The sequence below is a fragment of the Pelophylax lessonae genome (assembly GCF_965119305.1).
Source record: "Pelophylax lessonae genome assembly, chromosome: 10".
NCBI classification, from domain to species: domain Eukaryota; kingdom Metazoa; phylum Chordata; class Amphibia; order Anura; family Ranidae; genus Pelophylax; species Pelophylax lessonae.
The window spans coordinates 228,309,277-228,335,926 of NC_138777.1; the positions used below are offsets into that span (position 1 = coordinate 228,309,277).

The following is a 26,650-nucleotide window of genomic DNA, read 5'->3' on the forward strand; positions in this document are numbered from 1 at the left end:
TCCTGTGCCAGGCCAATCACAGCAACTTGCGAAGATCCAGTACAAGCGGGGGGACGCCGGTATTAAAGCTTTTTTCCTTTTACAGGGGAACAAATTGGGGACATTTTTTATTATTTTTTTTTTTCTTTCTCATGACTGACCCCAGAAATCGGGGACATCCAATCTCAAAGTGTGTGTGTGTGTGCATGTGTGTGCATGTGTGTGCGTGTGTGTGTGTGTGTGCGTGTGTGTGTGTGTGCGCTTGTGGGTTTGTGTGTAGCACCTGACAATTGTTTCATGGAAAGGTTTGTAAAGGAGTTATGCAGGTAGAGTTCTCCTTTACCATTTTGGGCCTAGTTCTCCAAATCATGGGAAGATCTATTAAACCTATTTATTAAAAAAAATTGCGTTTTCCAAGCCTCCTTTGCAGTAGATCCCACACCCATCCCCCACATGTGGTTTTATTTAATTTCTGTGACCGGCTTCTGAAGCTTCCGATGTTTATCTCATCATTCTTTCGGCATACATGGAGTTTGCATTACTTATTAATCAGCACTGGGAGCCGGCTGCAATTCTCCGGGATTATTTCATTACGCCCCCACCTTCTTTTCCGCCTGTAACGCTTACAGTTTAATAGCTGCTGCAAAAGTGACTTCACTTTACTGCAGCGTCTGGCACAACCTGTTCTGTAACGTGATCTCAGTATGCCTGTCTGCCAGCCTCTCTCTGCAGGTATGTGCCGGGGCTGGGAGCTGAACCCTGCGGGGTGACTGGGTGACTCATTTGGGAGGGATCTGTCCTTTAATTTCATCATGGAATTCTGGATGCAGGGGAACGTTGAATCCACATCTGCAGGCTTTGACAGTCCTTCTGTATTGTGATAGTTGGTGATCTGATCTCATGACATTGGACTGTGACAGCTCAGTCCCCGGTAGTCCGCCTGTAACAGAGCCTGACGGGTTACTAAAGAATTCGGGAGCCCCTGAGACCCATCCAGGATTCAGCATGAAGGTTTAACCACTTAAAGGGGTTGATTTACTAAAACTGGAGACTAAAATCTGATGCAGTTCTGCATAGAAAACAATACGCTTCCAGATTTTATTATCAAAGCTTAAAGCGGAATTCCACCCAAAAGTGGAACTTTTGCGCTTTTGCTTCCTCCCCCTCTCTGGTGCCACATTTGGTACCTTTCAGGGGTGGGGGGGGGCGGGGGAGAGAAACGGGTACCTGTTTTTCACAGGTACCCTTCCCCACTTCCGGGGGAGATGGCGCCGTGACACTGTCCCTCTGAAGTTTGGCCCCCTCCTCCTTCCCCCCCCCCCCCGCCGCAGAGCCAATCCGAATGCGCACTTCATGCATGTGCAGTAGGGACCCGTCCATGAAGCTGCAAGGCTTCACTGCCAGGTTCCCTTACCAGCAATGGTGGCGGCAACAGCCGATGGAAACATCGGCTGTGGTGCCGACATCGCTGGACTCAAGGACAGGTAAGTTTCCTAATATGTCAGCAGCTACAGTATGTGTAGCTGCTGACTTTTAATTTTTGGGGGAAGGGGTGGAACACCGCTTTAAGCACGAATCACCGCCTTATATGTCACATTTGGCATGCCATTTTTTTGGGGGAGGAGCGGGTACCTAGTTTTGACAAGTGACGACTCTAGCAGAAGTTCTCCGCTCCCCCCCTCCCTCCCTGCAATCTTCTGGGACACGTTACAGGTCCCAGAACATTGTCCAGCCACTAAAGAGGCGCGTGCACTGTGCGCACCCGGCTGTGAAGCCGCAAGCTGTCACAGCCAGGTGCCCACACTTGTTATGCCCGGGAGAGGAGCGAGGGTTCGGGCGGCCGCATCGCTGGATCCTGGAACAGGTGAGTTTGTGTTTTATAAAAGTCAGCAGCTACACTTTTTGTAGCTGTTGGATTTTTAATAAAACTTAAAGAGTGGAACTCCGCTTTAACCACTTGCCGACCGCCGCACGACTATATACTGCGGCGGTCAGCCCCTGCTGGGCAAAGCGACGTACCGGCACGTCAATCGCCCACGAGCCTCTTGGGGGCGAGCGCGTGCCCCCGCTCGTTCCCTGACATCCCTGTGCAAGTGACCGGCGGGGCTCCGATGTCCGCCGGTCACTCGCGATCTTCCGCTGGAGAGGGAGAAAGACAGACGACTGATGTAAACAAAGCCGTCTGTCATTCTCCCTGGTGTAACTGCAGAGATCATACAATCCTGCTATGTAGGATCCTATGTCTCTGTGGTTGCATCACAAGCCACACCCCCCCACAGTTAGAATCATGCCCCTAGGGATACATTTAACCCACTGATCACCAATAAAGTTAACCCCTTCCCTGCCAGTGTCATTTTTACAGTAACAGTGCATATATATAGCACTGATTACTGTAGTAATGTCACTGGTACCCCCAAAAGTGTCAAAAATGTCAGTTAGGGGTCCGATCTGTCCGCCGCAATGTCGCAGTCCCGCAAAAAAAATCAATCGCCACCATTACTAGTTAAAAAAAACAATAATTACCTAAATCTTTCCCGTAGTTAGTAAACTCAATAACTTTTGCACAAACCAATCCAAAAACACTTATTACGACTTTTTTTTTAACCAAAAATATGTAGCAAAAAACAAATTGGCCTATAATGTTAAATTTAGATTTTTACATTTTTTTTTGTGGGGAATTTCATATAAAAAAAATAGTTGTTTTTTTCAAAATTGTCGGTCTTTTTTTTGTTTATAGCGCAAAAAGTAAAAATCGCACAGGTGATCAAATACCAAAAGAAAGCTCTGTTTGTGGGGAAAAAGGACGTCAATTTTATTTGAGTACAGCGTCACACAACCGCGCAATTGTCCCTTAATGTCACGCAGTGCCGAATCGCGAAATAGGCCCTGGTCTTTGAGCAGCCAAATCCTCTTGGGCTTAAGCGGTTAAAGTGGTTGTAAAAGGTCTCTTCCCTATCTGAGGGTGTATTGTTCAGGTTGGGCTTCAGTTTTTTTGGTTGAGCTCCTGGTTGGCTATTGTGTTTTAGCCTTGGGATTTTTTGTTGTCTCACCCCTCATGTTTGGCACTGCTTGGGGACGTCCCTATTTAAAGGTTTGCATCTTCACTGGTCTCGTAACTCGATTACGATTCTCTTGTTTGCCGATTTGATTCCGCGATGCGTTAGGATTTACTGCCCATGGTTTTTCATCAAAAAATTTACCCTGTTAAGTTATTAGCTCCGTTCTTTCTGGGCGGTCATGTGACCGCTCCCCTCCAATCTAAAGCTACACTCATAGGGGAGCGGCCTGAAAGAACAGAGCTAATAAGGTTTAAGGTATCGGTTTACAATGACAGACCGTGTAGGAAGGATCTTTGAAAAGGGGCTGGCAGTGATTTTTTTTTTTTTTTTTTTTCTTCTTCTTTAGAGTACGCTGGCAGGGTTGTCCCAGGAGAGGCGGGGCAATCAGGATGATGTCATTTGTTTTATTCGTGATTCAGCCGTTCTCTGCTCGTGATTCAGTCGTTCTCTGCATCGATGCTGAATCGCGATGCATCGATTCAACGATTATTTTCAGCATCCCTACTCCTTTATTCTTCTGATAAAATGAAGAGCTGTGTCCGTCAATGATCGAAAGAGAAAATAGGATTTTTATACTTAGGATTTTTTGTGTAAAATCCATTTCTCTGACTTCATTGACGGACACAGCACCCACCCCTCTGTAGAGTTTTGATTCTTCTGACACTGCTTGTTACTAAACTGAAGGCCTAGAGCAGAGAGAGGGAGTATACCACCTAGGACTGCCCATAGGCGTAGCCAAATCTTCTTTTTTTTTTTCTGCCTAGTGTCCTACTCCTGTAGGGGGCAATATAACCCAATGGTTCTAAATGTGGAGAGCTGTGTCAATCAATTAACTCAGAGAAATGGATTTTTATGGCAAGTACAAACATTAATAGGATATTTTCACCATGTGATCCTGACAGTTACACACTTCCTGTGCTAAAGTGACCATGCTCAGTCAATGTACTGTATCTCTGGAGTTGTCACCCTAGGACAGGAAGTTATCCTAGAACATCTGTCTCCTCAACTTTGTAATGTGGGGGGGGGTTGTGATCTGTAGTAATGTGGGGGGGGGGGGTTGTGATCTGTAGTAATGTGGGGGGGGGGGTTGTGATCTGTAGTAATGTGGGGGGGGGGGGTTGTGATCTGTAGTAATGTGGGGGGGGGTTGTGATCTATAGTAATGTGGGGGGGGGGGGGGGGGGTTGTGATCTATAGTAATGTGGGGGGGGGGTTGTGATCTATAGTAATGTGGGGGGGGGGGGGTTGTGATCTATAGTAATGTGGGGGGGGGGGTTGTGATCTATAGTAATGTGGGGGGGGGTTGTGATCTATAGTAATGTGGGGGGGGGGTTGTGATCTGTAGTAATGTGGGGGGGGGTTGTGATCTGTAGTAATGTGGGGGGGGGGGTTGTGATCTATAGTAATGTGGGGGGGGGGGGTTGTGATCTATAGTAATGTGGGGGGGGGGGTTGTGATCTATAGTAATGTGGGGGGGGGGGTTGTGATCTATAGTAATGTGGGGGGGGGGTTGTGATCTATAGTAATGTGGGGGGGGGGGTTGTGATCTGTAGTAATGTGGGGGGGGGTTGTGATCTGTAGTAATGTGGGGGGGGGTTGTGATCTGTAGTAATGTGGGGGGGGGGGGTTGTGATCTGTAGTAATGTGGGGGGGGGGGTTGTGATCTATAGTAATGTGGGGGGGGGGGGTTGTGATCTGTAGTAATGTGGGGGGGGGGGGGTTGTGATCTGTAGTAATGTGGTGGGGGGGGTTGTGATCTGTAGTAATGTGGGGGGGGGGGTTGTGATCTATAGTAATGTGGGGGGGGGGGGGTTGTGATCTGTAGTAATGTGGGGGGGGGGGGTTGTGATCTGTAGTAATGTGGTGGGGGGGGTTGTGATCTGTAGTAATGTGGTGGGGGGTTGTGATCTGTAGTAATGTGGGGGGGGGGGGTTGTGATCTGTAGTCCACAGAGGAAACTGAACAATGCAAACCGATAAATGTGCAGCCGAGACAACAGGAAGGTATCGGTTTTCTAGATTTCTGGTAGGATCAACGGGTATTGTTTGTTAACAGATATGACTGAATGTTTTCAGTTGTATATTTATTGGCCCAAATTGGAGCAAATAAGACGTTTGGGTTTGCATACACTTCTGCTGTTCTGCAGCTGGGCTACTCATTAGTCTTTGATTTTCTCTTTGTGGTTTCATTGGATATTTGAGTTCTTGCTGCTCCTTCCTGGCTCGCTGGGACTTCCTCCCTTCAGAAAGAATTCTGCTGCATTCCTGGCAGCCGGCTGACACTCCCCGTAAGGCATGACTCCAGCTCCCATGCTGTCTCTAAATTCTGTCCTGCTCAGTGTTTGTTCAGCACTGGATATATATCTATAGTCAGCTGTTCTTTACAACGTACGTGCTTATAAAGCACATTGTTTTTTTGTGCCGTTTGCATAAAAGGCATTTGCACACTAGAAGCTTTTTTGCTGTGCAATTGTCCGGTCTTTTCGTTCCACTTTTGCAACGTTCTCCTTGTGGCGGAACCTGTAACAGATTGTATTAAAGAGAGACTTTTGTGTTTGCCCATTCAGGGTTCATTGATCGGTTCTCTGGAAACAAACAATTTCCCTTTTATTCCTGATAATTATCTTTGCCGTGTCTATCTCTGTCAGTGCCCCAAGTGCTTCCAGATATGTGTGCGCATGCGACCACCTTCCAAAATACAGTGCCTATGCCTGATTGGTCAGTTGCCGGACCTGAACAAGATCATGTGAGGCTGAGGAGGAAGTCCCTAACCCTGTGTAAGCTCAAACATCCTCCTCAGCCTCGTAAGACCAGGTTCAGGTCTTGACAGCTGACCACTCTGGTATAAGCACTGTATCTTGGATGATGTTGGAGCTTACACAGGGGTAAGGACTTCATCCTCAACCTCACATGACCCAGGTCACATGACCCAGGTCCCAGGTCACATGACCCAGCTTACACAGGCTTAAGGACTTCATCCAAGATGTGGTGCCTGTTCCTGAGTGGTCATTTGTCAGGTCTGAACATGATTCTATGAGGCTGAAGAGGGAATCCTTAACACAGTGTAAGTTCTGACATCCTCCTCAGCCTCACCTAACCATATTCAGGTCTGACAGTTAGCCACTCAGGCATAGGCACCGTATATTGTATGATGTCGAAGTTTATACAAGGTTAACTACTTCTATTCCCCCCCCCCCCCCAGCCTCACATGACCAGGTCTAGGTTGGAGCTTACACAGGCTTAAAGTGGTTGTAAAGGCTGAAGATTTTTTTTTACACTTATGCATTCTATACTTGAAGGTAAAAAACCTTCTGGGTGCATCCCCCACATCCCCTCACCCCCTCTCAATCTAGCGATGTGCACCCCCCACATCCCCTCACCCCCTCTCAATCTAGCGATTTGCACAAGTGCCTTGGTTGCTGAGACAGCAGCAGGAGCCATTGGTTCCCCCTGCTGTCAATCACAGCCACTAAGCCAATGAGGAGAAAGTGGGGAGGGGGAGGGCGAGCCACAGCTCTGTCTTATGGAGGCATAGAACAGGGCTCAGCATGCACGCACCAGTGCTGCTTGCTATGGGGGGGGGCACTGGTCAAGGGGGAGGAGCCAGGAGTGCCAGCGGGGGACCTGAGAAGAAGAGGATCGGGGCTGCTCTGTGCAAAACCATTACACAAAGTAGGTAAGTATGACGTTTGTTTAAAAAACAAAATACCACTTTAAAGACGTCATGCAAGATATGATGCCTGTGCCTAAGCGGTCAATTGCCAGACCTGAAATGGTCATGAGAGGGTGAGGAGGAAGCCCTTAACCCTGTGTAAGCTCCAACATTAACCAACATACGGTGCCTATTCCTGAGCGATCAATTGCCAGACCTGAACATAGTCATATGAGGCTGAGGAGGAGGAAGTCCTTAATCCTGTGTAAGCTCCAACGACATCCAATATATACGGTGCCTATTCCTGAGCGGTCAATTGCCAGACCTGAAATGGTCATCTGAGGCTGAGGAGGAAGTCCTTAATCATGTGTAAGCTCCGACGACATCCAATATACGGTGCCTATTACTGAGTGGTCAATTGCCAGACCTGAAATGGTCATCTGAGGCTGAAGAGGAAGTCTTTAACCCCTGTGTAAGCTCCGACCACAGAACTTAGCTAGAATCCTCCCTGGTGTTCTATTCCTTTTTGTTGGAGTTGGTGGACACGCGGCTCCAACAAAGGAATGGAGGATATCTAGCTGTGTCCTCGTTGGGTTGATTCTTCCCTCCTGTGACCGTTATTGCCAGGAAAGAAAGTACAGAGAAATCCCACCCTTGGTACTGGTTACCAAATTGGGACACCTGTCTCCTTGACTGCTGTCCAAAATGGAATATCCCATCCGTTTCATGAGATTTTACATTTGTGCTTCTGGGACAGGGAGTGAGGAAAAAACTCCTTGGGGGGTTTGTCAATAAATCTAGTTCTAACCTTTACTACAAGTCATTGCTAATCTGGTTGATGTACCATTTTAATCAAGGCAAATCTCAGTAACTCCTAGCAACCAGCTTACACTAATATCTCACTGATATGGATATGGTAAACCGAAAACTAGTGCTATAGGCTACTATTTTTCATTGGTCACCACTCTAGTTGGATTCAGGGGTGCGCTGTTGAGGAGCTAAAGGGGTATTCTATCTTCAGGTCCGAGTCTCCGGGACCGGAGTTGCATCATGTAAGAGAAGGTAAGGCAACTCCAAGCATCTCAGAAGTCTCACTGCTAGTAGTAGAGGCCACAAATGGGTAATTAGGAATACAATAAGGATTACCTCAACTGGTCACATTCCATTTGTAGTAGAGGGGCTCTCCACTTGGTAATCCAAAGGTGGGAAGGCCCCTTTTTAAAATTGGGATCTGATCAGAATGGCCGGCCATTTTCATCTAGGGTTCCCCCAGAGCTTGCTAGGGATTCCTTGAACTGTGGCTGATTGACCTCCTGCCTGGTGGTACCTCCATAGGGGCCAATGCCACTTGGCAGAGTCAGTTGCATGGCAACAATGGTCTTTTAAGCGCTCTGTAAGGGTGGCATTTTGACCACCACTTTAACGGAGGCAGTCTGTACGCTTCCCATTGGCCACCAATGGTAAAGGGCACTTTTCCCACTGACCCCCCCCACCCAATGAATTTGTCTTAGCAGGGGTTAGCTGTGATCTGAAAATTATTTCAAGAGCTTCTCTGGGACAGAGTTGGAGAGGCATCCTGGGGTGTGTAGTTCAGCAGCCGCTGTAGAGGCTGAGGTTGATAAAACTGGCCAAATTACTTTGCAGCTTACTTGTTGAAAACCAAGAGCCAAACTTTTTTTTATTTTATTTACCGTATTTATCTGCGTATAACACGCACCTAAATTTTAGGGGAGAAATTTCAGGAAAAAAGCTGAAATTTAAAATAAACAGCTTTGAACTCAGAACATTTTTTTAAAATTAAATGCAGCCTCATCAGTGCAGTGCCCATACATGCAGCCTTGCCAGTGCCCATACATGCAGCCTTGCCAGTGCCCATACATGCAGCCTTCGCCAGTGCCACTATACAAATCACTTTTTTAAAAATGTCCAGAAAGCAGCGCCGAGAGGTAGAAGGGGCGGGCGGCGCCGAGAAGAAGGAAGGACGCGCTGTCATCGGAAGTCCTGGCGCCTATGATAGACATCGGCATAGGAGGTGGGACTTCCGATGACAGCACGTCCTTCCTTCTCCTCGCCGCCGCCCGCCCCCTTCTATCTCTTGGCGCTGCTTTCTGGACTTTTTTTCTTTTTTTTTTTTTTAAATTGGCGTATAACACACTGCTGCTTTTTCCTCCATTTTTAGGAGGAAAAAAATGTATTTTTTTTATTTTGAATTCATTGTAATATATAAAGACATGCATTTGTCGGTGATGTGAATGCACTCTGCCGGCTGCACTCAGTAAGAATAGATTGTTCAGTGTCAGGCCAAATTTCACCCTTTGGCCTGGCACGCGATGACTCGCATTGAGAAATCCTGAATAATGTCTCTTTTGTTCATAGTTACTGTGCCGTTCGTGCATAGTGCTGCACTGTAGTGGAAAAACTTCCATGTTAATGTCTTGCCTACATAGCCGTGTCTTGTTTAGCTTTTCCGTGGCAAATGGTAAGGGATTTAATCAACGGGTACCCTGCTTCATACGGGCATTTTCTGACGCCCCATTTTCACGGATTCAAAAGTATTTCCCGATGGCAACCATCTGGCTTGTAGTCGTGTTTTTTCATTTAAATGTCTGGTAGCTGAAGGTGCAGGCATAGATTTAATTTACTTCAGACCCTAATTTTTTATTTTTTCGCTGTTTGTGTTGCAGCGGCAGAGGTTGATCCTCGAGAAGAGACGTGCTTTGTCCGGAGGTGAGATGATGAATCCTTTCTGGAGCATGTCGTCAGCATCTGTAAGAAAGGTAGGAATGTTGGCGTATTTTCCAAGGTGTCTAAAAGGGGGAAAAAAACGCATTGCCTGTGTTGCAGCCTTTCAGCTTGATCCTTTTGATCAGTGGGCTGAATGTGGCCTTTTGCTTGCCTTTATCTGGCCCTTGGGGCACTATTCCTTCCACTGAAATGAGGCAGTAATACTCCTACTGATGCCAGCGATGGAGCACCATTTTTTTCACTGACACTAACAGTTGGGCATAATTCCTCCCAGTGATGCCAGGGCACTGTTCCTTCCACTAGGCCTGCACGATATTGGAAAAAAAATATATTGCGATATTTTTTTTTCCAACGATATATATTGCGATATTGAGAATGGATGGAAATCATGAAGTATTGCAGCATGGCATGCAGGCAGCAGCACAGCCTTCTGCGCCGTGCTTCCAGTGGGAATGGAGGAGAATGAAAGGAAGGCAGTAGTTGCCCCCATTGTGTCCAGTGAGACCAGTGACTGCAGATCAATGGGAGGCTCCAGCCACCCAGCAAGCTGCTCTTCTCAATGGAACACCCTCCATGCACCCCGCACCGAGTATTAGCAGTCTCCCCACATAGCTGTCACGCCTATAAGCATTGTGTACTGTCCGTGTTCTCCAGCACAGCCATTCCTAGCATAGGGAGGGTCTCTCACCTGAGCATGCCGGTGTTCCTTGAAAAATCCATACCCGTGAGAAAACCATACCCTCGTCACTTCCGGTTCAGCTACGGAGGGTATGGATTTCTCACGGTAGTTACACTTGCGGCGCTTACATTAAAACAGCTCCTCTGAAACGTAAATCATGTCCTCTCCTATCGCTGTAACAGCCCTCATCTCCCGTAATAAATATAAAAGCGGATCACGGAGCCGCGATCGCCGTCACATTTACATCTCATACACCCGCCGCCGCTTTTATATTTATTACCGGAGATGAGGGCAGTGACAGGGCGAAGAGCGGAGATGATTTACGTTTCAGATAAGCAGTTTTAATGTAAGCGCCGCAAGTTTTACATTAGACACAGTGCCGTGAGAATTTCATGCCCACCGAGCATGCGCACTTGTCTAATTCTTTAATGTTCAATCACGTATCCGGGGCTCTGAGCATGCGCACTGCTGCGCTGCTCAGCTGTTTCAGACCGGAAGTGACGAGGGTATGGTTTCTCCACGGGGTATGGTTTTTTAACGTTACACCGGGTCCCTCATGAATCCTGCCCGAGCTCCTCATACGCGGCGATGTATTTGAATTGTCTCTGCGTGCAGGTGACATCATCCCCCTCCGGTGTGATAGGACACCGCTGGAGCTGTCTGTCTGTGTGCAGTGGCAGCTGATAAGGTGCAAGGGATGCCGGGAGATGTAGTCTTTGTAGGCGCCAACCAGTGGAGGAACATCGGAGCGAAGAACTACATTCCCCACACTGCCCCCCGGTGTGCGGAGCTTATCTATGGGCAGAGAATGGCGCTTCACGGAACATGGGACGGATGTAAACACTGTGAGTCCTCCTCCCCCCGCCGAGTCCCGACTTCTCCCTGCCTCCCTGCCTATACTAAATATTGTGTCTTCGGCGATATGAATATCGCCCACAGAACGATAGTCGATATCATATCGACTATCGTTCAGCCCTACCTTCCACTAATACCAACAACAGGACACTGTTTCCTCCTCCCTGCTGGGGGGCCCAGCGACGGGGCGCCATGTCCTTCCCTGCTGGGGGGCCCAGCGACGGGGCGCCATGTCCTTCCCTGCTGGGGGGCCCAGCGACGGGGCGCCATGTCCTTCCCTGCTGGGGGGCCCAGCGACGGGGCGCCATGTCCTCTCCGCTGGGGGCCCAGCGACAACAGTATCTTCTTAATTGCGCCGCTTCACTCCAAGTAAAACCCACATCAGCCTGCATCCGAGGCTCCTGTATGAAGGCCAATATTCTGCAGTAGGCAGGGGTTAATTCACATCCCATCAATGCAGTTCTTGAGTTGCCCATGGGGTCAGGCACTATGAAGACATAAAAAAAAAATCGAGAGAGCTAAGCCCTAGCGCAATCAACCTGTTATTATTTAACACCGTATAGAATTGCATTCATAAGATTACCTGTGCACAGTCCATATGAATATCCGCTCTGGCTCCTATCCAGCTTCATGAAGACCTGTTAACTCCTGCCAGTCCTGTGTGGCCTTCCATGGAAGAGACAAGCGCAGCTAAGAAAGCGCCCGCTCCACAGATGCCAATAGCTGGAAGATTTCCTCCCTCTTCCGATAGTCAGCAAAACAAATGGGGTGAATTCCTCCAATGGGGACACAGCAATAAAAACTTAAAGAAAAAGTGATTGGCCTTCGCTCTAGTTGAACTGTTCTCACTGAAGTTTCTAAATGAATGAGTAAATTGGCCCATGTCCTGAAATAGGGGTAATGGATAACATCCTGGATTGCTGCGATGGTTGTGGGGATCCTTTTGTACTCTTAGGCCCCTTTTACACCTAAAAGTCGCATGATTTTGCCACGATTTTGACTAGGCTTGAAGCCATGCCTGTGTAATCATGAGGTCTATGGATCTCAAAACGCATCAAAGTTGGACCAAAGTAGTGCAGGGACTATGAGTTTGCACAAATATAAACGGTACTCATTGGAAATCATGGAGTAGGACTTTTCATGCGACTTTGCAGTCCCAAGTCACAGGACAAGTCGCACAAGTGTGAAAGGGGCCTTAGATGGCTGTTTTTTTTTCCCTTCATAGAGTTCCTTTATTCCTCAGATACTTTTTGTTATATTGAATTTTATGTGCTGTTTTGCAGAGACCGGATAATGAAGAGAAGATTGTAACCGGAGATCAAAAAATCAGCCCCCCTCGGTCCTCATCAAACAAGAAACAGCTCCCTATGATCCCCAAGAATGCAGTCCCTATTACCAAACCTATTTCTCCAGCCCCGACTGTACAGTCCACAAACGGGACACACGCCTCCTATGGCCCTTTCTACCTGGAGTATTCACTCTTGGCAGAATTGTGAGTCTCCTGCACTGTTCACATTATTTATAGCTCTGTTACATTTCATTCAATCAAATGATATATTTTTTTTTTTTCTTTTGAAATTGTTTTTTTAGTACGCTGGTGGTGAAGCAGAAGCTCCCTGGGGTCTATGTGCAGCCTTCCTATCGCTCAGCATTGGGTAAGCCATGTTACATTTCAATTTTTAACAAATTGATACTTTCTCTATCGTTCATTGACAGACGCAGCTCCACTTAATTCCTGACCATTGGGTTATGCTGCCCCTACAGGAGTAGAACACTAGGCAGGAAAAAGCTTTACTACGCTTATGGGGCCGTCCCTGCAGGCATACACCCACACACTCTGCTATAGGCTTCAGTTTTTCTGCCTAGTTTAGGAGTAGGACCTAGTTCTAGTCTTAGCTGTTTTTTTATTTTATTTTTTGGATGGCATGCTCTGATGCTGCTTTTGGCCGCAAGGTTTTGCAGGCTGCGGTTTGAGACTTGTGCCTCGTACACACGCAACGATTATCGGCCGACCGATCGGCCGTCTTTTGTCCAGTGTTGGTTGAAATGGGCTCTAGACTGCACACGAATTTTCTCGGCCAACAACCAACTTCAGAAGTGATGTCATGTTCTGGTTTACTTTCCGTGTGTTTTTTCTTCTCTGAGCATGCCCAGTCTTGCTCATCAGATTTTTGTCTGCTGAAATCTGTACTGACTGATGGAAAATCGGCCGTTCTGTTGACGGCCAACAAATTTTATAGCATGCACACCAGATTTTGTTCGGCCGAAAAGTCGGAGTCGGTTGTCGAAAGCATCATACTAACAAGCTGAAAATCGGCCGATTGGACGTTGGCCGAAAATTCACGGCCAACTATCGATGCGTGTGTACGAGGCATAAGTCTCTTTGAGGGTGTTTGTCCAGGTGAGCTCCTGTTGTTCCTGGTTGAGCTCTATATTCTCTGGTTGGCTAAAGTTTTTATACCTTGTTGGGAATTCCATTCTTTTTCTGCGTTGTTTTCACCCCTCATGGAAATACTGCTTTGGGACGTACCAATGGTCAAGAATTAAATGGAGCTGCGTCTGTCAATGAAACTGGATTTTTGTCTTACCGTAAAATCCTTTTCTCTGAAGTTCATTGACAGACGCAGCACCCACCCCTCCATCTTGAGTGGGATGGGGTTTTTCCTCTAAACTCTGCTTGCAACAAAACTGAAGCCTATAGCAGAGTGAGTGGGTGTATGCCTGCAGGGACTGCCCCATAGGCGGCGTGGTAAAGCTTTTTCCTGCCTAGTGTTCTACTCCTGTAGGGGGGCAGCATAACCCCGTGGTCAGGAATTAAATGGAGCTGCGTCTGTCAATGAACGTCAGAGAAAAGGATTTTACGGTAAGGCAAAAATCCATTTTTCTTTTTAAGCTACCCCATCCAGCTTAGGCCCCTTTTAGATGGGGTGGACTCCGTCCTGATCAGCAGGGGGATCTGCTCACAGATCCCTTGCTGATGGAAGCAGAGCTGGTGGATGGTACGCCTGTGCCTGCTCAGTTTCTCTTACGTCCTCCGACAGTTGCCGCCTCTTCATATTCGTCACATATGGGGTATTAGACTTTGCTCCGAAGGAGTAGCTAGGCAACAGAATATGTTAACAATAAAGCTTTAACATATCCCACCCTCAAGGGGTGGTCCCCTCAGTCAATACCCTCCTACTTCCTGCAACCATATCTCAGTTTTAATGTCTAGCTTGTCAGGAGTGGCTGGCTCTCTCTGTGCTGGGACTTTCTGTCCCAGACTCTTTCTTCTTTTTAATATTTTGTTTGAGTTTTTCTCTCTACCTTTAATTAGCTGTTATTTTGTCAGCGTTAGTTAGTTCTTCGGACGAAGAGGATCATGCGGACTGGGTCTCGGGCTGATCCCCCTGGTCGCAGGTCGTGGGTCAGTGGCTTCCCAGTCTGCCATCGAGCGTTCAGCCAGGTAACGCTCCTGGCATAGTGAACGACCCATCCCTGTTCGGTGCAGGGATGATTGGTGAGGTGGCTACCTCACTGGACGCTGTGCGGTTTCTTAACCCCCATTTTGTGCGTCTTGAATTGCGACTCTCCCTGCCTCATGTGCAGCGGCTTGTTCGCCTGTGCGGGTCCCCCACGCCATGTGAGGTAAGTGTATTTATGTGGGGACCTGTCTGTCTGGGGGGGTGTCAGTCTGGGACTGTGTAACCTGCCTCTATTCACACTGCTTGTCTCCCTTTCTCTCGGCTGCATGCTGTGGGCTGCAAGGGGGGGGGGGGAGCTGTATGACACTGTGTGTGTCAGACTGGGCAGTGTGAGAAGCTGTGTGCTGTGGGGCATGTTTTTTTGGCATGTTTGGGCATATACAGCGATCGCTGCGGCGATCTGACATGTATTCTTATATTGGAATGTAATGTGTGTTTTAATGCACTGTGGAGCGGCGGTTTCGGCGCCAAACGACGCCATTTTGCCTACACCCGCTCCGGCCACATGGTTTACATGCATGGCGGCCATTTTCTTGTAGCCTCCATAGGCTTACATAGAGCGCCCTGGCAGCATCACTTCCTCTTTCCAGGAACACCGATCGAGGCAGCAGCAGCGGCGCGGGTCTCCTCAGGTTTTATCCTTCTGTTCTTGCTATCCATTGCCTGTGTTCAGTTTGCATATTCCCTGTGGGGGTCTCATTGTGCTTGAGTGTGGTGCGGTGGGCTGCGCTTGCCGCGGTTGCTTAAAAGGGGCAGTTAACCCTTGGTTGTCTGGCGTTACAGGGGCAATGGATTCTCAGGAGGGCAAATTTCCTACAGTATTGGTGGAAAGCCAGGGGACCGCTGTTTCCCCCCCAGGGGGGGATTTAGCCACTATTGTGGCTGGCCTTGCTGCTCAGGTGCAAATGCTGGTGGCTGCTCAATCTACTAAAAGGCCCAGAGTTGCTCTTTCCTCTGATTCTGAGGGTGAAGGTGATGGGGCTGTTCTGGCAGGGGCCTCCTTATCGGGGTCCCGCTCCTCTCTTGATCTAGTGGGGTCTGAGGTGGAGGCTGAAGTTGAGGGGGTCGATAATTCTCCCCCTGGCTCGCCTGAAGAGCTTGCAATCATGGATGAGTTGATTGCTTCCATTAAGCAAACGCTGCGTTTGCAGGACGAAGTGTGTCCCCCCGCTGCCTTGGCGGCTTATGGGACGCAGAGAAAACGCAGGACGCCGCAGGTTTTTCCCTGCAATGCTGATTTTCAGCGCGCTGTTAAGGATCAATGGCGCGATCTGCGCAAACCTTTTGCGGTACCAAGTAAATTCAAGCTGCGTTATCCTTTTTCGCCTGCCACTGATGAAAGGTGGTGTGTGCCTCCACCAGTGGATCATGCAATTGCGGTTTTGAACAAAGCCACTGCGATTCCTGCAGAGGGTTCCCCTGTTTTCCGGGATGCCACGGATAGGAGACTGGAGTCTCTTGCCCGTCATACTTATTCTGTTACGGGTTCTATGCTTAAGGCTCTGTTTGCTTCTCTCATGGCGGCCCAGGCGATCGCAAGTTGGACGCAGATGCTTAGGCGCGTCCTAGTGGCCGACTCGGCCTCGCCGGCGACCCTGGATATGGTGGATCAGATCCACCAGGGTGTCATGTATCTGTGTGATGCGGACCTGGACCTGATTCCGTTGGCTGCACGTGTGCACAGCGTGGCGGTGTTGTCTCGCCGCCTGGTTTGGTTAAAATGTTGGTCGGTGGACCAATCTTCACGTAAGACCTTAGCCAATCTGCCTTATGATGGGTCTCGCCTTTTTGGGGAGTCCCTGGATGTGTTGATTAAGGGGATCACCGGGGGTAAGAGCACTCTCTTGCCCCATTTCCCCAAGGCTAAGGGGGCTTCTGGGAAGAAGCATGCAAATTTTCGGCCCCCTCAGGGGTCCTTTCGTGCCTTTCGGCCGCACTACAAGGGCAAACCGTTCAAAGTTCAAGGCTCTCAGAAGAAGCCCTGGTCTGGGAAACAGAAGTCCGGCCAATCCGGACCTGCAGCCCATAACAGTTCGGCCTGAAGGGGCGCCCTCACCCAGTTTTGGGGTGGGGGGACGCTTGCTCGGTTTTCTTCAGCCCTGGTTGGCCCGTGTGCGGGACAGATGGATTCTGGAAATCGTTCGATCTGGTTACAAGATCGAGTTTCTCTCTCGGCCGGAGAGCAGATTTTTTCCCTGTCTCCAGAGCGCTTGCGGGACCTGCACCTGGCGGTGCGGGACCTGAGGGCTCAGGGAGTGGTGGTTCCGGTGCCTCATCGGGACAGGTTTCGGGGGTTTTATTCCAATCTGTTCACCGTGCCCAGAAAGGAGGGCAAGGTTCGTCCGATTCTGGACTTGAAGGCTCTGAACCGCTCTGTGCGGGTTCGCAAGTTCCGCATGGAATCCCTGCGGTCGGTGGTGGCTGCCCTGTTTCCTGGGGGAATTCATGGCCTCCATCGATTTGAAGGATGCGTACCTTCACATCCCCATATTCGAGGGTCATCAGAGGTACCTTCGATTTGCCATTGCGGAGGATCACTACCAGTTCGTGGCGTTGCCCTTTGGTCTCGGCTCCGCGGGTCTTCACCAAGGTGCTTGCACCGGTTCTGGCATTATTGAGGGCCCAGGGCGTTTCTGTCCTGGGGTATCTGGACGACATTCTGGTTCAGTCTGCGACCAGCCAGGGTCTGGAGGAGGAGGACCTGTCTGTCACGATGCAAACTCTGCAGGAGTTTGGTTGGACGATGAATTTTCCAAAGTCGACACTGAGTCCGTCGGTTCGTCTCCCCTATCTGGGAATGATACTGGACTCGGTGCAGGCGAAGGTCTTCCTGCCGGAAGACAAACTCAGGACTCTCCGGGAGGAAGTCGGGTCCCTCAGGGACGTTCCGAACTCGTCTCTGCGGACGTGTATGAGATGTCTGGGATTGATGGTCTCGGCCTTCGAGGCGATTCCTTTCGCACAGTTTCACACGCGGGGTCTCCAAGCGGAGATCCTGTCCAGGTGGGACGGGCGACCTCCATCTCTGGATCTTCAAATCTCGTTGAGTCTTCGCACCAGGGAAAACCTTCTGTGGTGGCTCCAGTCCCCGTTGGTGTCCGGGGGCAAGTCGTTTCGTCCGATCTCGTGGACGGTAATCACCACGGATGCCAGCCTGTCGGGCTGGGGTGGAGTTCTGGGCGTTCTGTCCGCTCAGGGGACTTGGTCGGAGGGGGAGTCTTCCCTTCCGATCAACATTCTGGAATTGCGTGCGATAAGTCTCTGTCTTCATCGCTGGACGGACCGGCTGCAGGGTTGCCCGGTTCGGGTGCAGACGGACAATGCCACGGCGGTGGCCTACATCAACCACCAAGGGGGCACCAGGAGTGCCCGAGCGGCTCGAGAAGTGGCCGACATTCTGTCTTGGGCCGAGACTCATGTCCCGGCGATAACGGCGGTTCACATTCCGGGAGTGGAGAACTGGCAGGCGGACTATCTGAGTCGCCAGACCCTGGATCAGGGGGAATGGTCTCTCCATCCGGCTGTCTTCCAGACGTTGTGCGCGAAGTGGGGTCTTCCAGATGTGGACCTGTTCGCGTCTCGCCTCAACAACAAGGTGAAGAGGTTCGTGGCAAGGACGCGCGACCCTCGGGCAGACGCGTCGGACGCGTTAGTGGCCCCGTGGCATCAGTACAGGCTGATGTACGCGTTTCCACCGATCAGTTGCTGTCCAGGTTCCTTCGCAGGTTACACTCGGAACGCAACACGGTGATTCTTGTGGCACCGGACTGGCCTCGCCGGTCCTGGTACGCAGACCTCGTGAATCTGGCGGTCGACGCCCCGTGGCGTCTGCCTCTTCGAGACGATCTACTGTCTCAAGGACCGATATACCATCCTGCTTTACAGCTTTGACGGCCTGGCTGTTGAGACCGAGGTCCTGAAGGAGAGGGGTCTCTCTCCGGAGGTCGTTCATACTTTAATCAACGCGAGGAAGTCTTCCTCGGGGAAGGTTTATTACCGTACTTGGAAGGCCTATTTTGCCTGGTGTGAGTCCAGGGGGTTTTCACCCCGCACGTACTCGGTGTCCCGTGTGCTGTCTTTCCTTCAAACGGGTGTTGATCAGCGTTTGGCGCTGGCTACGATAAAGGGTCAGGTGTCTGCTCTGGCCGTTCTGTTTCAACGTCCCGTGGCTTCTAACCCATTGGTTGGCACCTTTGTTCAGGGTGTGCGGCATCTGGTTCCCCCGAGGCGGGATCCTCTGCCCCCTTGGGACTTGAATCTCGTTCTATCTGTGTTACAACGTGCTCCTTTTGAACAGATCAGGGAGATCTCGTTGTCTATGTTGTCCAAAAAGGTCGCCTTTTTGGTGGCGATCACTTCGGCTCGCAGAGTGTCGGAGCTGGCGGCTTTGTCCTGCAAGTCTCCGTACCTGGTTATTCATTTGGATAAGGTGGTCTTGCGACCTAATCCTTCTTTTCTGCCGAAACGGGTTTCGGAATTCCATCTTAATGAGGATATTGTCTTGCCTTCGTTGTGCACGAAGCCTAAACATCCAAAGGAGGTGAGATTGCACTCTCTGGATGTTCGGGCGATAAGGGTTTACCTTAAATCGACTGAGTCTTTTCGAAAGACGGACTCCTTGTTTGTTCTTCCAGAGGGTCCTCGGAAGGGCATGGCGGCTTCGGCCTCTACCATCGCCAAATGGATCAGGCAGACCATTGAACAGGCCTATGCTTTGCAGGGGAAGGTTCCCCCTGTGCCTGTGAAGGCGCACTCTACTAGATCTCTGAGTACGTCTTGGGCCTGTCGTCATGGGGCTTCTGTAGCCCAGGTGTGTAAGGCGGCGACTTGGTCGACCGTGCACACTTTCACAAAATTCTACAAAGTAGATGTTCAGGCATCGGCGGATGCTTCCTTTGGCCGCAAGGTTCTTAGTGCGGCTGTTCCCTAGGGTCCCTTGTTGGGGACTCCTGGCTGTTGGGATAAGTTTTGTATCCCCTGGTTTTTTTGTCTTTTCCTGGGTTGTTGCTCCTGTTGAGCACTTGTTTTTTGCTGTTGCCCAGCTGGTTTCCTTCCTTTGGTAAGGTTCCTTCTTTGATGCGGAGACTGCGTTGCCTTTCGGCGCGGATGCGTTTCCCACCCCTCATGTTTGCACTGCTTTGGGACGTCCCCATATGTGACGAATATGAAGAGGCGGCGACTGTCGGAGGACGTAAGAGAAAACGGAATTTTTGTAAAATCTTACCTGTAAAATTCCTTTCTCTGAGTCCTCCGACAGTCGCCGCCCCCGCCCCTCTTTTGGGGTTTGATTGTATACTCTACTGCTATTCCACTAAAACTGAGATATGGTTGCAGGAAGTAGGAGGGTATTGACTGAGGGGACCACCCCTTGAGGGTGGGATATGTTAAAGCTTTATTGTTAACATATTCTGTTGCCTAGCTACTCCTTCGGAACAAAGTCTAATACCCCATATGTGACGAATATGAAGAGGCGGCGACTGTCGGAGGACTCAGAGAAAGGAATTTTACAGGTAAGATTTTACAAAAATTCCGTTTTTTGCAGAGAAGACACAGATAAAGCCCCCATCTGCTGGGCAGCTGGGTGTAAACCAACTCCGCTGCCCATTTACACTCTACTACCCTCTGAACGGAAGAGGACGGATCCCTCTTCCATGACTGGGTTGGTTTTTTTTTATTTTTTATTGGTCTTATGTAATCTAATTTTCTGAGATCCAGCATTCCGGGTTTTCACTAGCTGTAAGCCATAATCAGAAAAAAAAAAAATAAATGTTTAAAATATATTGCACATCTATACAAAATACACGAGTTTCACATTTGAATTACTGAAATTAAATTTTTTTTTTGATGTTCTAATTTTTTTTTTTTGTACTTGTATAAGATGAAATTATCTTTGCTCTCTCCATAGACATGACTTTGACTTAAAAGACCGGATTGCATTAATTCCGCCTCTACTATGCTGTATATTTTTTTTGGGTGTACATTGTGTAAATGACTTGTCTGTAGTAATATAGTTTTGTCACTTCCTGACCTGGTTGTGCAATAATAATGCTCTCCTAATTTCCAGTGTGGTTTGGAGTCATATTCATAAGGCATGGACTGTACCAGGACGGTGTATTTAAATTCACAGTATACATCCCTGATAATTATCCCGATGGCGAATGTCCGGTAAGTACTCGCTTTGCTATCGTAGAGAGTTAAGTGTTAACTAAACCAACAACAGTAAAATCAGTCTGTATATGCAGAAAAGCATGCTTGTTATACTCACTGTGGAACCTAAGGGGTTAATCCCCCCCAATTGTGTTTACAAAAAAAGGCAGTTGGATCCTCCCCTTCTTCCACTGTCCCCAATCAATCTCCTGCTAGAACAGAGTATTGGGGGCACTCTGCACATGTTCAGTTTTAGTGTGTATTGCTAGAGAGAGGGTTGGGGGTCCTGCAGCATCATTGGACAGTCAGAGTAGAATGCAAACTCCGCCTTCAAGCTTTAAAAAGACACTGATAGAAGTCACGAGACTGCTGTAAAAGCTGATGAGAGAAGGTATTTAGTAGAGCTGCATGATTTTATCGTTACAAAATTGCATCTCCTTAATTCATACAGAGCTTTTCTCTGCTCGCAGCTGTAAAAAAAGAAAAAAAGCCTCTGGCGAATGTTCATTAACATTAGACTCGATTCGCACTAGCGCGACTTTTCAGCCTGACAAGTCGCGGTCCATTGACTGCTACAGGACCGGTTCTAATAGGAGCGACACAAGTCGCTCCGACTTAGAAAAAGGGTCCTGTACTACTTCTGGGCGACCTCAGAGCGACTTGCATAGACTTCCATTATGTGAAGTCCATGCAAGTCGCTCCGAAGTCGTGGTGCATGGGAATGCACAAGTCGCCCCCGAAGTAGTACAGAGTCGTGTCGCCCCAGTGGGAACCGACTCTAAGGCTGGGAGATAAATAAACACAATGCTTTACAATGTATCATTTCATTCGTTTAGATCAAACGAATGAACTTCCATCTGTAAGTGAGGGCAGTTTAACCCCTTAAGACTTAACCTATCTCTGACACTTGCTGCTTACAAGTTAAAATCTGTATATTTTGCTAGATAATTACTTAGATCCCCCCAAACAATGTGTTTTTTTTATTTTTTTATTTATATATATATATATATATATATATATATATATATATATATATATATATATATATATATACCTGAGACCCTGGAGAATAAAATGGCGATCATTGCAATCTTTGTCGCACTGTATTTGCACAGAAGTCTTTCAAACAGTTTTTTGGGGAAAAAATGCACTTTAATTAATTATTAAAAAAAAACTTAACAGTAAAGTTAGCCCAATTTTTTTGTATGTGAAAGATGTTACGCCGAGAATCGTAATATTTATTCTAAGCAAAAAAATTGTGATTTCTCATTTTATCTATTTTCGTGCAGCTCTAGTATTTAGCAGTTTATAATTACTAAAATAATTGCATTTGCATGCTGTGTACTGTGGGAGAGCAGATATAGTGACTGCAGGCTCCTGGGGAGAGCAGATATAGTGACTGCAGGCTCCTGGGGAGATCAGATATAGTGACTGCAGGCTCCTGGGGAGATCAGATATAGTGACTGCAGGCTCCTGGGGAGAGCAGATATAGTGACTGCAGGCTCCTGGGGAGAGCAGATATAGTGACTGCAGGCTCCTGGGGAGAGCAGATATAGTGACTGCAGAGTCCTGGGGAGAGCAGATATAGTGAATGCAGGCTCCTGGGGAGATCAGATATAGTGAATGCAGAGTCCTGGGGAGAGCAGATATAGTGACTGCAGGCTCCTGGGGAGATCAGATATAGTGAATGCAGGCTCCTGGGGGAGATCAGATATAGTGACTGCAGGCTCCTGGGGAGAGCAGATATAGTGAATGCAGGCTACTGGGGAGAGCAGATATAGTGAATGCAGGCTCCTGGGGAGAGCAGATATAGTGAATGCAGGCTCCTAAGGAGATCAGATATAGTGACTGCAGTCTCTTGGGGGAGACCAGATATAGTGACTGCAGAGTCCTGGGGAGATCAGATATAGTGACTGCAGAGTCCTGGGGAGAGCAGATGTAGTGACTGCAGAGTCCTGGGTTTAGTAACAGTTTAAGGTGGAACTAAACCCTCCTATCCTTTACAACCAAGGAAGCTGCCATCGTGGCCTCTGTTTGATCTGCAGTTGCCATGGTTCTGCACATCTGATTAGTTCTGTATAGAGATGGGCTCGGGCGTGTTCGAGTTTGCATGTGCCTGGTCCCCCCCAGGAAGCCGACACTGCACTCCACTGATCATAGGTAGTGAGACCTTTCCCAATCTGTGCAGCTGTGGGTCTGGAAATGTCTCCCTGCCTGTGAATAGCGGAGTGCAGTGTCGGCTTCCTGGCAGGATTTGGCACGTGCAAACTCGAACACGCCCAAGCCCATCTCTAGTTATGACACCAGCCATTTGATGGCTTGACAGTTGAGTTGAAATGAAAAGCAGATGTGACTGTTATTCAGATGACCGCTTCCTTCAGTGTACAGGATATGAGGGTTTCGTTCTGTTTTAATATACAGATTGTGGATGGGCAGGGTTAATTTTTCTAGTCGCCTATCTTGCACCTTTCTTAAGATATCCGATTCCATCAGCCTGGCTTTTCTTGCTGATTACCCTGACTCTGGTTTGGGGCTGCATAGTGCTGAGTGTATGTTGGCGTCTCATTCCTTACTTCTTGTCTCCCTTTTATAGCGTCTTGTATTTGACATCCCGGTCTTCCATCCTCTCGTTGATCCCGTTTCGGGAGAGCTGGATGTAAAAAGAGCTTTCGCAAAATGGAGGTATGTGCTATGCTAAAAACCCGAGCGTTACTGACTCACATTTGTATTCCTCCTCTAACATCTAAAACCTTTTTTATGTTCTTTTCCTTCAGGAGGAACCACAATCACATATGGCAAGTGCTAATGTACGCAAGAAGGATTTTCTACAAGATCGACACCACCAGCCCCTTAAATCCAGAAGCTGCGGTACTGTAAGTAATGTGGGGGGAAGGAAGAGTGCTACTAAATCTACTTTTGCTGTGCAAGAGGGGAACTAAAAAAAACCTTTTGGGGAATTCACATGTAGCACCCTCCTTAGGTCCTAGGAAAAGCAGTGTTTGCTCTGCCTGCTTATCAGGGGAGCCTGATCGATAGATCGGCCTGTTACATGTGTCCAGGGTGTGATGCACCTGGTCTGAGGGAGTGTCCCCATTGTATTCAATAGGGGAGCCTGTTGGACAGTGGAGGAAACCCAGCCAGTGACACTGGCTTTTGTGGCTGTCCCAGTGGGTTGGCACAACTGTGGCGCATCCTGGGATTGGTCATAAAAGCCAAGGGCACATGTGACAGGGCGTCTTTGGGCGGGAAGCCAGGTCCCAGGAGGAGGGTGGTGGCTGTCTCTCCTCCTGTCTGTATGGAAGGTGGTCGCAGGTGGTCGGCCTAGTGAGCCAGAGTGGTGCTGAGCCAGGAGGTCCAGGATACGAACAGTGGAGCTGAAGGCAGAGCGACCTGAGGAAAAACAGTGTCCGTGAGTACCAGGGAGCTTGCCAGGGGTTTGCCCAGGAAGGGACCACTCCAATGCACAGGGGCTAGCACACACAGCAAGTGAGAAAGGGGGTGCCAAGTTAGACCCTAAAGAGTAACCTTAAAAGGAGCATATTCAGATATCTTCACTTCTGTGGAAAGGTGAAGCAGCGGCCTTGCCACATACACTACAGCTGGTTGTCCTCAACATTGTGCGTAGTTTAAGTTGGTGTACCCCACTCATCCCTTCTATCCAAGTTCTCAAATAAAACCCCCCCAAAAAAAAAACAATCCCCTGGACTGTTCATTGACTGAGCCAAGGACTTAAAGTAATAAGTTTAACAGATTGTTGCTATGGGTAACCCAGGGGAATCCATTCTCATTAGCTCCCAAGGGGGCAGTGCTACACACAAAAAGTGATTTTGGTGCCCTGAGCCCTTCTCACTGGGTGGGTGTCCCTACAAAAAATACAACTTATCAAGAAATCTGTGAAGAGTGACACCAAGTTGAGGCTACTCGATTGTGACAGTACTCACGGTCACTGGCAATGAAAGACGGGGGGCCTTGGAGTAATGTTAGTTTGGATTCAAGTCCATATCTCCCCAAGACAGTCAGAATCATAGCAGATGCTAATATCAGCTCAACCACCTGTCTTCCATTTACTGATTTACTCACCTGTTATCTACTGTGGGTTCTGTGTTTACACTTATGATGTGTATTGTACTTCATGAGCTCGACGGCAGTCTGCTAGTTAATTGGCTCAGGTTGATTGAATCATTGTCATCTATTAGTTACTGGTAGAAAAGTAGAATACTGTTTTTGTGTTGGTTGTTCTTTAGATAATGAATTCAGGTTATTTCTGTACACAATTTCATCTGCATATGATAATGTAATCAGACACCTGACCTGGTGGGGTAATCTGATCAGGAGGGGGATGTCCATTCTGTATATATTCGGTGTGAGTTTGTTCAAATAAACATTGCAGTTCTCTACAAGCTAAGTTCCGTCTAGTTTTGTATGGGGGGGCGGCTAGAATATCTGATATCTATTTTCAAGACTGGAGGAAGCCGTATACTAATGGAAGCGCACACAGTGTGGGCTGCCGTTCCGTTACATCAATCCTTTTATTGAACATGTGGGGAAAAAAATGTTGCGATATTGCCCAAAAACTGTCCCTCCCCGCCTGCTTTTGCGATGTAAGATGCTGAAGTCTGCAGGCAGAGGAACACAACTATACAGTTCTGGGTTGAAGGTTTAAGGGTGGGGGGGAAGCATTTGCACTGTTGCCTGTAAACACCCTAAATCTAGGTAATATACACTCACCGGCCACTTTATTAGGTACACCTTGCTAGTACCGGGTTGGACCCCCTTTTGCCTTCAGAACTCCCTTCATTCTTCATGGCATAGATTCAACAAGGTGTTGGAAACATTCCTCAGAGATTTTGGTCCATAGTGACATGATGGCATCACGCAGTTGCTGCAGATTTGTGGGCTGCACATCCATGATGTGAATCTCCCATTCCACCACATCCCAAAGGTGCTCTATTGGATGAGATCTGGTGAGTGTGGAGGCTATTGGAGTACAGTGACCTCATTGTCATGGAGAAGAAACCAGTGGTGAGATGATTGGAGCTTTGTGACATGGTGCATTATCCTGCTGGAAGGAGCCATCAGAAGATGGGGACACTGTGTAGTCATAAAGGGATGGACATGGTCAGCAACAATACTCAGGTAGGCTGTGGGGTTTAAACCATGCTCAATTGGTACTAAGGGGACCAAAGTGTGCCAAGAAAATATCCACCACACCATTACACCACCAGCCTGAACCATAACCCCCCCCCCCCTCCTCCCCCACACCATTACACCACCAGCCTGAACCATTAATACAAGGCAGGATGGATCCATGCTTTCATGTTTACCCCAAATTCTGACCCTCCAGTCTGAATGTCTCAGCTGAAATCGAGACTCCTCAGACCAGGCAACATTTTCCCAATCTTCTATTGTTCAAATCTGGTGATCCTGTGCCAATTGTAGCCTCAATTTCCTGTGCATAGCTGACAGCAGTGGCACCCGGTGTGGTCTTCTGCTGCTGTAGCCCATCTTCTTTAAGGTTGGACATGTTGTGCATTCAGAGATGGTATTCTGCATACCTTGGATGTAACAAATGGTTATTGGAGCTACTGTTGCCTTTCTAGCATCTGGAACCGGTCTGTCCATTCTTCTCTGACCTCAACAAGGCATTTTCCTCCACACAACCGCCGCTCACTGGATATTTTCTCTTTTCCCACCATTCTCTGTCAACCCAAGAGATGGTTGTGTGTGAAAATCCCAGTAGATCAGCAGTTTTTGTAATACTCAGACCAGCCTGTCTGACACCAACAACCATGGCACGTTCAAAGTCACTTAAATCCCCTTTCTTCCCCCATTCTGATGCTCGGTGTGAACTTCAGCAAGTCGTCTTCATCACGTCTAGATGCCTAAATGCATTGAGTTGCTGTCATTTGTGTTACCAAGCTATTGAACAGGTGTACCTAATAAGGTGGCCAGTGAGTGTATGTTCAAGTGGCTGTCAACCCCCCCTGTAATGTTTGTACCTATAGGTGATCCTATGATGAGGCTTACCTATAGGTACTGTAAATATCTCCTAAACTTGCACCGTTTAGGAGA

At 48.4% G+C, this 26,650-nt stretch overlaps 1 protein-coding gene across 3 annotated transcripts in view; it reads left to right on the forward strand.

Moving 5' to 3' along the window:
• AKTIP (AKT interacting protein) overlaps positions 1–26,650 on the forward strand; it is a 58,160-nt gene that overhangs the window by 25,167 nt on the left and 6,343 nt on the right. For 2 of the 3 annotated variants that reach the window (XM_082270042.1, XM_082270044.1), the window contains exons 2-7: positions 9,373–9,465; positions 12,251–12,459; positions 12,558–12,622; positions 20,496–20,596; positions 23,172–23,260; positions 23,353–23,451. In XM_082270042.1, coding sequence (XP_082126168.1) covers positions 9,421–9,465; positions 12,251–12,459; positions 12,558–12,622; positions 20,496–20,596; positions 23,172–23,260; positions 23,353–23,451 — 608 coding nt within the window. In that variant the 5' untranslated portion in view covers positions 9,373–9,420. Of the gene's footprint in view, positions 1–608; positions 712–9,372; positions 9,466–12,250; positions 12,460–12,557; positions 12,623–20,495; positions 20,597–23,171; positions 23,261–23,352; positions 23,452–26,650 lie in introns of those variants that run through there. The other variant, XM_082270043.1, reaches the window with a different exon arrangement.